Source organism: Nuphar pumila, chromosome 3 (assembly GCF_984573655.1).
Source record: "Nuphar pumila chromosome 3, dmNupPumi1.hap1.1, whole genome shotgun sequence".
NCBI classification, from domain to species: Eukaryota; Viridiplantae; Streptophyta; class Magnoliopsida; order Nymphaeales; family Nymphaeaceae; genus Nuphar; species Nuphar pumila.
The window spans coordinates 26,940,292-26,952,877 of record NC_143251.1 but is presented as its reverse complement, the minus strand read 5'-3'; the positions used below and the strand labels follow the sequence as shown (position 1 = coordinate 26,952,877).

The window sequence follows — 12,586 nt, the reverse complement described above, 5'->3', positions numbered from 1 at the left end:
TTGTTGATGTTCATGGCGTTCTCCAGGGGGAACTCTTTGCCTCCCTTGATTTCTTCTCTAGAGAGAGAGAGAGGGTTTTACAGTGTTTTACGGAGAAGGAAGAAGAAGATGACGATGAAAAGTTCAAACAGATATTTTTTATGGCTCAGGTTCGTTTCGCCGGATGAACATCGGATCGTCGGCTCACCATCGTTTCGCCGGATCACCATCGGATCGTCGGCTAAAGTTCGTTTCGTTGTATAGACTTTGAAGAGTCAACATCATCCTCGACTTTCTAGATAAAGGACATGTTTGTTTGTTTTTTGAATGATTTATTTTCCTTTTTTTAATGAAAGATATTTTTGTTATTTTCTCAAATCGTTGTTTCGTTGTTTTATGACAAGAATAGCAAAAAAAGGGTACTTAAGTCTTTACAACAGAAGGGACTACCGGCCCCCATGTAGGTGCTTTTTGAGACCCCAAACACAAACCTTGGGATTCAGTGAACCCGTGAATCATAGGGGGGTGAACATACACCACCCTCTCGTCTTTTCGGGGGGGGGGGGGGGGTTAAATTCAATCCACCGTTCGGCGCAATAATCTTCTGCAAGTTGAGTTCAATTATTATTTATTCAGTACCAAACGCTTTTTGAGATTCAGTACCAAGCGCTTTGAGAGAGAGACAGAGATTTTGCTATGGCACCTCAGCAGCAGCAGGGCGTGGACCCGAGGAGTGGTTTCTGCCCGTCGGAGGGCATCTTCTACAGCAAGCGGAAGTCCGTCGATCTCCCCGCCGACGATTACCTCGATGTCTCCACCTTCGTCTCATCGCGCGCCCATGCCGGCAAGGTCGCACTCATCGACGCAGCCACCGACGAGGAGGTCACCTACCCCCGACTGTGGTCCATGGTCCGATCCCTGGCCGACGGCCTCTCCTGGCTCGGCGTCCGCCAGGGCGACGTCGTCCTGCTTCTCTCCCCCAACTCCATCTACTTCCCCATCGTCTGCCTCGCCGTGATGTCCCTCGGCGCCGTCCTCACCACCACCAACCCCCTCAACACCGCAGCCGAGATCGCCAAGCAGGCCACAGACTGCAGCCCCTGCTTGGCCTTCACCATCCCCTCCCTCCTCCCCAAGCTCCAAGGCGCCCACCTCCCCGTCATCCTCTTGGGAGCCGGCACCAGTTCCGTACCCACCACCATCACCAACCTCAAGATCGTGACCACCATGGAGAAACTCATTAACAGTCAACATGGTCACAGGCCGAGGCCTCGGATTCGCCAGGACGACACGGCGACCCTCCTCTACTCGTCGGGCACCACGGGGCTGAGCAAGGGCGTGGTCTCGTCCCACAGGAACCTGATTGCCATGGTTTCGGCGTTCATGGGGAGGCCCTTACTGAACTCGGTCGGCCTCCAGACGTTCCTGTGCACGGTGCCCATGTTCCACATATACGGGCTAGCGGCATTCGCGTTGGGCCTGCTGGGCTCTGGCTCGACCATCGTGGTGCTATCGAGGTTCGACATGGGGGCCATGCTGGAGGCCATCCAGAGGTACCGGGTGAATTACTTCCCGCTGGTGCCGCCCATCCTGGTGGCGCTCGTCAAGAGCCCGGAGGTGGCCCGGTTCGATCTGAGCTCGCTCCGGACCGTGCTCTGCGGGGGCGCCCCTCTCGGCAAGGAGCTCATGGAGGAGTTCTTCAAGCGCTTCCCTTCGGTATCGGTTTTCCAGGGCTACGGCCTGACCGAGTCGACGGGGATCGGTGCGTGCACCGATACGGAAGAGGAGAGCCTGCGATACGGAGCGGTCGGGCTGCTCTCGCCCAACATGCATGCGAGGATCGTCGACCCCGAGACGGGAGAGACGTTGGGAGTGAACCGGAATGGGGAGCTGTGGCTCCGAGGGCCTTCCGTTATGAAAGGTACGTGCCATGAGAACCGAGTCGAAACTATATCGGTTTCTGAACCGAGAAGCCTACTTTTTCTCCTCTTGTTTATTTGTTCACTGATCTGGCCTGACATGGGAGAAATTTGAGGTTTCACTGTGAAACGTCGACCAAGTCCATGAACTTTGAACTGCAATGGAAACGTTGGAGTTCCTCAACTTGGTCTGTTTTTTTTTATTAACTAAAATTTGTCCCTCTAATTTACTTGAGAAAATAAAAGAAAAAAAGGTCCTTCAAAGTCCAACTTCTTGATTAACTACTTTTCGCTATCGTTGTCGAATTTTCATAATATCATAGTTTAAAAACCCGGTCCTAGACAACCGAATCAATCCTGACCCAGTTGGTCGACCCAATCTGCACAGATCAACCTTTATATTTTCAGATTCTTACTTTTAATTAAACATGATTAATATCATATATAAGAATTACGATGATAAAAATGAGCTTCATTTGTTTTATTTGTGCACGAACTTATTCTCATGTTAATTTTTCATCAAGATGTAATATTTTCACTATTTTAATTGCTATTATCACTATTTTAGATTATTTTGATTGTGATGCATGATGTAATAGTTTGGTGATTCATAAAGTTGATAAATGCTCTTCTTTATAATTCAGATTTCTTGATATTAAATATCAGTTCCTAAATGTTACCTAATTATTATTTATATATTGATATTTTCATGCCACTTATTTTTACAATTATATAGGAAATTTTCTATATATGTTATGTTATACATAAAATAAAAGTTGGTAAAACCCAACAATCTCACACTGAGTTGACCCGAGTCTCCAGTCAAGGCCAAACCAATCAAGTCACGAGCCACTGGTTTTTCCAACTAGGGATGCACACGAGTCGGGTTGCTCTCATGAAGAAAATCTGGTTGTTCAAGCTCAGCTCGAAAAGATTTTTAAACTTTTTGAAATTTGTGTAAAATACTTTTTTTTGAAAGAGAGGAACGGTGGGATTTGAAGTGAAGTCATTTTTAAAGTTGACCAGTGACTTAATCATTAAGGTAAGACCTTTTCTTTACATACATATATAAAATTATTACTATGTGAACCGAGCTTAAAGCTTATCTCAGCTGGACTGCCAGGAGAGACTTCTGAAATTTATTGAAAAAAAGAAGCGAACACATTGTGAAATTTTCATTAAAAATAAGCTATTCATGCATAATGTTCTGTGGAAAGTATTCTAACTTTTTCTATTAATGGATAATTAAAATATGCATAGCATTTGCAAACTAGTTTCTACTGTTAGCACTTAAGGACCACTTGCTCTAAACAGATTCTAGCTGCTCAGTACATCCATTATGACAATTTTAAAAGTAGTCTAATGATATCATGGGAAATTTCACTTTTTGAACGTCTAATCCTCAAGGTCAATCTCTACATTTGGGTGACAATTGCCAATTTCCTTTGCCCAATTTCTAGCATCCAGACAATTCACACGTTTCATTTCTGTACCATTGAAAGACTAGTTGATCATGAGACTACTCTATCTGCAGGTTACTTCTCTAACCCAGAGGCTACCGCATCAACACTGGACTCTGATGGGTGGCTGAGAACTGGAGATCTCTGCTACATAGATGAGGACGGTTATATTTTTGTAGTAGATAGGCTCAAGGAGCTGATTAAATACAAAGGTTATCAGGTGAGATGACCTAATGTAAAGCTCATTGGGTGATAGTAATTGGTACAACACATATAGTTAAAGATGGTCTTCATTAGCTTGATCCTAGACAATTCCTCAATCACTTTTCAAATACAGGTTGCTCCTGCTGAATTGGAGGCCTTATTGCTCACTCATCCTTACATATCTGATGCAGCAGTCATACCGTAAGCTATATACACCATGCTCAAAAGTTTCTGTAGCAGCACTTCAATTTTTTTTACATAGAAAGTGGTAGTGGTACACAACATGTGTAGCTAGTTTATGGTTTTACCTCACAGGGAGGCAGGCCCATTAAGTCACCCGGTTCCCGGTGAGGGTTCCTTCGTCATCAAAAAAACATGTGTAGCTAGTTTATGAAATCAGTAATTGATCATAAAACCAGCAGGTTTACTTAGATTTTTATTCTACTTCAAGCTGTGTTCCAATTTATTAAAAGGGAAATAGTTCAACACCTAAAAATGCAAAATGCATGTGGCTAATAGTGTACATTTATGTGAAGCAGCTTTCCTGACAAGGAAGTTGGGCAATACCCTGTGGCATATGTTGTGAGAAAAGCTGGAAGAAGTATAACAGAACATAGTATCATTGAGTTTGTTGCACAACAGGTAAGAATTCAGAATAACAATTTAGGAGCCAAGTTTTCTCAATGTAGATAAAAAGAAGCCAAGATCATCTCTCTATTATTTTGGTGACTAACAGGTGGCGCCATACAAGAAAATCCGGCGAGTTTCATTTGTGGGAGAGATCCCTAAAAATGCTTCTGGAAAGATACTGAGGAAGGATCTCATCAAGCTTTCAGCTTCAAGACTTTGATAATGCTCTTACTAAATTATGTATTTATTATCCTATATATGCTTTCACATTTAGGCTTCTTCATGTATGTGTATGCAGAAAGTGCAGCTTGTCATAATTTCTGAACAAATGTTTGTAATGAGTTTGATGCAAATTGTCATTTGTATAAAGAAGGCCAGTTTTCTACAGTAGATTGGCTTTGTATGCACTGGGACTACTGCTCACTTTTGCATAATCACAGAGTACACTTTTCAGCATCATGAAGGTGCAATTTGTGTAGAAAATGAATGGAAACAGGCAAGACTTCTTAACGTGCCTCTAACAATTTCGGGGAAGAATACTACCTTTCCAAATCTTCCAATAGTTGACTCGTTTATGTTTATGACAATATATAAGATATACGTTTGTTACATTACAACAGAAGTGATATCATGTCCAATAACTTGTATAACAATTGAACACAAAACTTTGGGTTCATTATCCTTTACTTCAATGTTTTGAAGAGAACAAACAATGAATCATAATCTGGCAAGCTGGGAGTGAAGAAAAATCATTCTCGATAGCAAATATGGTAAATTTGAGGCAATTTGACTTGTTCGTTTTAAAAGATGTAAAGTTCTTGCAAAACATTAGAAGCTTGGATGCAGATGATGCAATACATATCGGTAAACAGGTCAGAAATTTATGTTTTACCTGCTTCCATTTCTTGTGCTGATAAAATGAATGCAGATGATGGAGCATCAATTTTGACATGATAGATTGGGACACTTTAGCATGGATAAATTGAAAGTCATGATATCCAAAAATCTAGTAAATGATGTGCCAAACTTGACTTTCTTTGGAAGTGGTGCAGTATGTGAAGGATGCCGATATGGCAAGGTAATCGCCTTCCATTTGAAAAGTCAGCCCTCAAATGCAAGGCTTTACTGGATCTTATTCACAGTGACTTGATGGGACCTTGTGTCATAGCAACTTTTTTGAGGTTTAGATATATGTTGCTCATTGACGATTTTACAAAATCCACACACCTATCTTAATTCTTTCATGGTTGGATATACCATAAATAGAATCCTGCATGTGCTCTAAACTACCATTTCTGTTGGGTAAATATTGTTGTTCACGATTGTTGTCACAACTAAAACATGGATATTCTCACTTGTTATCCTGTCAGAGTAATTCAGACCAGAGCGAGAGATCCCTAAATGCTGTCACTTTAAAATGCTGGGATTGCATTCCAGCTTAAAAAATGCCTAAAGTTAGTTCTTCACATTCCAAGAGGCTCAACCCAATGTAAAGAAAATATCAATTGAGAGGTCTGTTCTTCACATTTCAAAAGGTGTTGAAAATATAAGCTAGACTTTTCGTATTCCTCCCTCATTTAACTTATCTTGGGAACTTGTTTTGCATTTAGGATTTTTGCAGCTTTTCTATGCAACTTTTTGTATTCCTCTCTTAATTATTTTTTTGAAAAAGGTAATAGTTTTTTAGTTTTTCCATGGTATGAATTTACTGTGTTAGTAAATTCGGTCTGGGCCTGTATGCTATATATAGCAGCCTTGTATTCTCATTGTGTGATATCGGTTGGTTGATTTTTGAAGCCAGCAAAACTCCTGCTTCATTCCTGTGTGTTTTTCACTCTAGAGAACAATCTTCTTCTCTAGTTGTTTTTTTTGTTTTATTTTTTCCAACAGAGTGGTGTCAAAGCCAGGATGGCTTCCAACAATATGGTGCAACCTTAAGTTCCTTGCTTTGTTGGGAAAATTATAACAAATGGAGTATTCAAATGAAAGCGCTCTTTGGCTCTCAAGATCTATGTGATATTGTTGAAAGTGGCTTTGATGAGCTGGACAATGTGGAGGGCATCACTCCATGACAACAAACTGATTTAAAGAAAAACCGGAAGAAGAACAATAAGGCATTGTTACATATTTATCAAGTTGTTGATGAACAAATTTTTGAAAGGATATCTTTGACGAAATTGGCAAAGGAAGCATGAGATACTCTCTATACAACAAATAAAGAAGAAGACAAGGTAAAAATGGTGAGACTCCAAACTCTTAGAAGTGAATTTGATTCTTTAAAGATGAAAGAATATGAATCTATTGAAGCTTTTTTCCAACAAGAGGCACACCCAATATTAGAAAAATATCAATTAAGCTAATAATGGGTGAGGGGAGATTTCATCCAACACTTCTCATTCTCTATATTTACCTTCACATTTTCCCTTCTGCCTCCCTCCCCCTCTTTTTATAGAAACCAGTTTTATACCAAAATATGATTGATTGTTCATTATTAATTGCTCATTTTTTATGGCAATAACAATGTGGTATTTCTAACCTTTAATTCAGGATGAGAAAGAAAAGGAAAAATTTTTGTTGCAACATATTACCCAAAATTTAGCACTCTATTTCCTGCCTAGATTGAAGGAGCATGGCGGCTTTGTGTTCCATTTGCTTAAGATGTCCATCTCTCTTATTCTTTAATAGTCATTATCCTTGTAATCACTATCTTGGTCACTACTTTCATGGTGTCTCAACAAGTGATGAGGAAGAAGAAAGTCAAATATCAACAATCCCATGGAGAAAGAAAAGGGAGAATGCTCTTTAAAGAATGAAAGGGATATCTGGTTTTCATGCTCACTGATGATGCATGAAATGCATATTATTATTATCATAAATTCATGCATTTATATGTGTTTTTATAGGATAAATAGTCATATTTGTATTGCTTTAGGTACAAAGAAGTCATGGTTTGAATTTCACTCAAAACCGATTTAAAATGAGAAAGATAGAGCTATTTCAAGGTAATTGGATTGGTTTTCGGGGTGGTTTGGATCTAAAGCCTTCATCTTGGATCTTGGATCAGACCTAAAATCAATCTAATCCTAGATCCAATGTGAGAAATTTCAGAAAACCCCCTTCCAAAAGTGGTGCCTAGAGGTAAGTTACAAATCCTTGGAATTGAGGTAGTTTTTCAAAATAATTTCTAACCTAGGTGGGTTTTATATTTTTTATTAAATATGTAAGTTAAAAACTAATTTTAGGCATTTGAGAAAATCATCCATTCCTAGGAATTCATGCCCCTTCTTCTCTTGCATCTATGTTCTTCTTCTCCAAAGTCGTCTTCTTTCTCTTCATTGATCTCTTCTTTCTTCTCGTTTCTTCTTCTTCTTTCTTTTTGTTCTTCGTATTTTCTCTCTTTGTTTTGTTGTTTTGTTGTGTTTTTCTTGAAGATCGAAGTAGCTAGAGCTTTTTTTTTGTATTCGGCATGGAAACACCATCTACTTTTATAGCCGACCACCGAGAAGCTTCCCTTTATGCAACTGTCGACCCTCTATGCCTCTTCATCGATCTCTCTCCAAGTTGATTCAGGTTTAGCCTCAGGTCCAGTAAAGGAAACATGTGTAGCAGCATATCTAAGAGACGTTTGATGTGATTTTCGAAGCCTTGGACCGCTTTCTTCTTCCCCAAACTCGTCGAGCAGCCCTTGAGGTGCGCCTTCTCACCCACTGCTTGTAGATTAAGATCGAGTCTACTTAGAGTTATGCATATTTATTTATTTTTGCATACACGTTTATTTTGTTGCATCATAGTTTAGATATTTAGGATTAGATCTCTTTCTTCATGTTTTCAATCTGGTGTAGTTTTTATTGAAAAGAAATTTGTTTCTCTCTTTCATAATAGAGTAATTAAATTTTTGCATAGTTAGATTTATATTTTGTCTTCATAAATCATTTTGGCCTTCTTTTATAGTGATTAATTTTTGTTTTATTTTTTTCCTAGCAGTTTAATATATCTAATTTGTAGGAAAAATATTTTGTGTCATTTCTTTGGCTGAAATATCAGTGGTGGATTCAAGAACCGGTTCTGTTCAGAACCAGTCAGGCGACCGGCCTGGAACAGAACAATGACTTATTTTGCTTCTCCACGCCAATCCCGAAGTCATTTTGGGCTGAACTTTTATGAGTAGTTTAGTGTATGTGTCTAGAGTCTACAGTTTAAATTTGGGATCATTTGGATCAGTTATCAATGTTTTACCAGGGTTTTGTCTTGATTTTGCAGAACCAGTTTTTGCATAATCAAGATCTGACCCAAGTCTGATCCCCAAATTTTTTAGGCGTGAATATTTCAAATATTTTTGGTGATTTTTGTTCCCATGTTTTCTTAGGATTCAAAGGAGTCATGTCTATAATTTTTTCTGATTTATTAGGTCTATTTTATGGTTTGTTTTCTTCTTATTTTTTCCTGCAGAAAATTGAATTTTACATAGTTAGAATCAAGTGTTTGCAAAATCAATTTTTTTAAGTCTTTTCAAAATTAGAATTATTTCTTGTCTTAGTTTAATTTCATTAAGGTAATTAAGAGTTATTTCTATAGTAGATTAAATTAGTTGCTAAATTTTCTATAGTTGTGCAATTAGTTTTTGGAAGTTGTTAAATTAGAAGTTTTATGTTTTCAATTGGTAAGTAGTATGCGCTTAGGTAGTTTCCATTTTTTGTGAAGATTTACTTTCCAATTTAGTTGATTAAGTTTTCATAAATTTATGTTGTAATCTTAGAATAGGATTAGATTCTAATTTGCTTCATGATTTGGTTAGATATTTACTTTCTCATTTATTTTTTCTCAATTACTTTAATTGAATAATTTAAGTTAGTTAATTAGTCTAGTCATGGGTTTCTTAGATATTGATTAGCTTTAGTTAGATAGATTAATTTAGATAGTTTACTTTTATTTCATTTACCTACTCTGCATTATCATTATTTCTTTGTTTTAATTGCTGAAGTAATTAGTTTTCATTCGCTTTAAGTAGTTCAGTTAATACTTTTAATTGTTAGTCATTTATTTATTGTCGATATTGTAGTTAGTATAGATAATTTAGTTTTATATGTTTTTATTAGTATAATTGCTTTTCTTTTGTTATTTTATGATTTGATGTTGATTAGCAGTAGTTAAGCTTCTGTTTTAGCATTAATTTAGTTTGATTTAGTTGTGTTTAATTAGATTTTCAATTGTGTTAATTATAGTTAAAGTGTAGTTAATAATAGTGTAGTTGCAAAAAATCGATAGAATTCTATCAGAATTTGGGTCAGCATTTTATGTAGTTTTATGTGAAGTTTTGACCCGAAATAAGTTTGGTTAGTTTCGTCAAGGTGTTGACTTAAATTCTGAAAAGTTTTATATCAATTGGAGTCGATTTGACTGTGTCTTCATCTTGTTTTGAAAACTGGTTTTCTGTCAAACTGCAGTCTTTATTTCATAACAGTAAGGATAGTTTCATCCTTTCTACTAGTTTCGTTAGTCATTTGTTAAGTTATTTATTTATTTATTTTCTTCCTTTCTTTCTTTCCTTTTATCTCATTCTATAATGCCACGAATTTCTAAAATAAAGCTAAGTTAAAAAATTTATGAATTTCTTTTTTTTTCTTTACAGCGGAACTTAGAAAAGATTTTAGCAGCAGAAATGGACGATAATGAGTCATCGATTTTAGAAAACTCGAGGCAAGTCAGAGGTATGTGGCTAAGAACTCATTGACCATCAAGGTGTCACATTTATCAAAACCACTTGTTTATTACAAACATCACTGCTTAGAAAAGCGGTATTTAGTTTTATAAATGAAGCAGTACAACACTGTCTAGAGAAACCCTAGAACTCGATACCACCTTGTTTCACATATCGCATCACAGGTTCAACACCTGTAAGCTCCATTAAACGGGGTCAGAACCACTGCTGGTCTAGTAAACAAGCATTCATCCACACATTCAATCAAGTAAATGGAGTGCACAGAACATTCAGGGTCATAGTTAGCAACAAGGATGCTCAAGTCTCCACGACTTAGTATAGACCTCTTTAGGAACTCATTTGGGATGTCAAACGTAAGTCTTCAAGACTTGGCACACCCGTATCCCATGAATCTAATCGCGAGCTCCTCGAGCTTAGCTTAGTCATGCGGATACAACACGAGTCTTTGCCCTATCGGTCCAGTAGTATATCGATCATGACACATTTCTCAAGGTTATGCAAGACTTGACAGAACAACGTTCATTCACTCATACATTCATTTATCGTTGAACCTAGAACTAATGCATTGTTTCGATATTAACTCGTTCACCCCTGGTACGTGGGAGAAGGCAAAACTCGGGCATCAACACGACGTTTTGGGAGTTTATTATTCTGTGTATTTTAGATACCCCAGAGACATGTTGATCTTGTTCATGATAGGGCGATAGAACTCATACCGGGATAACCCTAGCAGGCCGGGTTGGATGCATTCTCTACTGCAGTAATTGGGTTTAATCCTTAGATATTTAAGGATAACCACGACCTTCATACCTCCTAAGTGACGAGAGGCTCCTTGAACTCTTTGGTTCATAATCAAATACATGTCACTCATGGTTGTACCATCATCGTCTACCATGATGAGAAATAGTCATGAAGGGGTTTACTGGTCTAACCATTACTTGTCGGATATTCGCATGCCATTCGAGCAAGCCAGTGCATCCCGCACTGAGGAAATATATACTCGACCCCATTCAGTATTCCTCAGCATAGTGAAAACCGCGGGGTCCTACGACCTTAAGTTTTATTCATATGCATGTTTGACTCTGCTCTCGGCATCTACGACTATCATGAGCATCTCACCTCTTTCAGATGGACATAGAACTCTGGCTCTCTGGCCCCTACGAGTCTAGTTGTGCAACAGTGTTTTTCATGAGCATGCATATGACACGATCTCAACGAATCGACTGCTCGGTGTATATCACCGCAACAAGCACCTGGCCTAGTCAAGGCGCAACAACTACTCTGACTCTTCGAACCTTACGAGTAAAGTGCCCTTACAAACGAATATGAGAATGAGTCATTCTGGCAGCATTCCGACAATAAGGCATCCTCGTGCCATTCAATTGGTTCAGACAAATCTTTTGTCAACCATTTCGACAACACTTTTTCTACTTTAACGACAGAAGTGTGACGGCCCTTTCTACTTTTGTAGAAAGTATTCGACAAAATTTTGGCAGCACCTCCTTTGTATGACAGAGTAACATGCTATATTTTTTATAAGCTTTGTTGTGCTTCTTCAGAAATTTTGACAGCACGGAGATACAGAAAACCCAATTTAGGGTTTGATCAGTTTAGATGAGTTTCGAAACCCGAACGAACCTGGGTTTTTGGAAGAATATCACAAACAAATAAACTCAACTGAAATATAATTTTTTGGGATTTAATGATGAAAGAATCAACATGAAATGATAGCAGAACTGAACGCCTAAACCAACAATATGATAAACTATTAATGAAACTAAGCTACATGACATAAAACAATGAAGACAAAGCTAAATACATTTTTTTTTAATGAAATCTGTCTAAAATGATAATAAAAAAAATTCAAGGGGACAGAATCTTAACTTGGTATATGCTATTAAAGAGTGGGGGATCCGATCCACTTTATCGGATTGATCGCTCCCACTATGTAGCTTGAACACACAAGATAGCAGGCTTTTCTTTAATTTTACAATATAAACTGAGTTCTAAACTGGTTTTTTATATCGGATCCATCAAAAGAAACCAATCTTACCTTAGGTTTTGCTTCGATCGGTTGGAGATGTGTTGGTGCTGAAACAAAGGAGGTTGGACTGCTGGAGGTGGCTGTTGTGGTTGCAGCTGGATGGAGGTCCAGCTAGGGGTGGTGGATGTTGTGTTGAAGAGCTGGAGATGTTGATGCCTTGATGGAAGTGAGATGTTACAAGGGGGAAGTTGTTGCTGCCTTGGCTAGAGGCAAACACTGGCTGGAACTCCTCTCGTGGTGCCTGAAAGAAGCAACTATGGTGGCTACAATGCTGCAGCCATGGTGGTTGGTCTTGCCGGAAGTATTTGAGGATGTTGGAGAGAGACTCTTGTTGTTGCTTCAATGGTGTTGGAACTGAGGCTGTGTAAAGATGATAGAAGAAGAGAGAGAGCTGGAGAGAGTTGAGAAAGGAGAGTTGTTGAGCGTGAGATGAGATGGGGGCAGCTCACGTATCTTGTTTTTCTTTTTTTTTTTTGTCTTCTTAACTTAGGGAAGATCCTCTATTTTCCTAAGTTTTTAGGTTTAATTAGGGAAGGAAAGGGAAAGAGCCTTTACGTGAGTGAATGGTTGGGCAAGAGGGAAATGAAGGAAGGAAGGAAGGAAGAAGGAAAGAAAGGGAAGAAAAGGAAAA

At 38.5% G+C, this 12,586-nt stretch overlaps 1 protein-coding gene across 3 annotated transcripts; it reads left to right on the top strand.

Annotated features, from left to right (window-relative positions):
• Nucleotides 1–610: 610 nt before the first annotated feature.
• Nucleotides 611–4,582, top strand: LOC149842387 (putative CoA ligase CCL5). 3 transcript variants are annotated; one of them, XM_090001412.1, is made up of 5 exons: nt 611–1,900; nt 3,433–3,578; nt 3,696–3,763; nt 4,102–4,204; nt 4,299–4,582. In XM_090001412.1, the coding sequence occupies exons 1-5, from the start codon at nt 676–678 to the stop codon at nt 4,410–4,412; spliced, it is 1,656 nt and encodes a 551-aa protein (XP_089857538.1). In that variant the 5' UTR covers nt 611–675; the 3' UTR covers nt 4,413–4,582. The 3 variants fall into 3 exon arrangements, 2 of the variants coding, with proteins under 2 accessions (XP_089857538.1, XP_089857537.1); XM_090001411.1 differs by having other exon boundaries at nt 4,099–4,204; XR_016431064.1 differs by lacking the exon at nt 3,696–3,763 and having other exon boundaries at nt 4,299–4,330.
• Nucleotides 4,583–12,586: the final 8,004 nt, after the last annotated feature.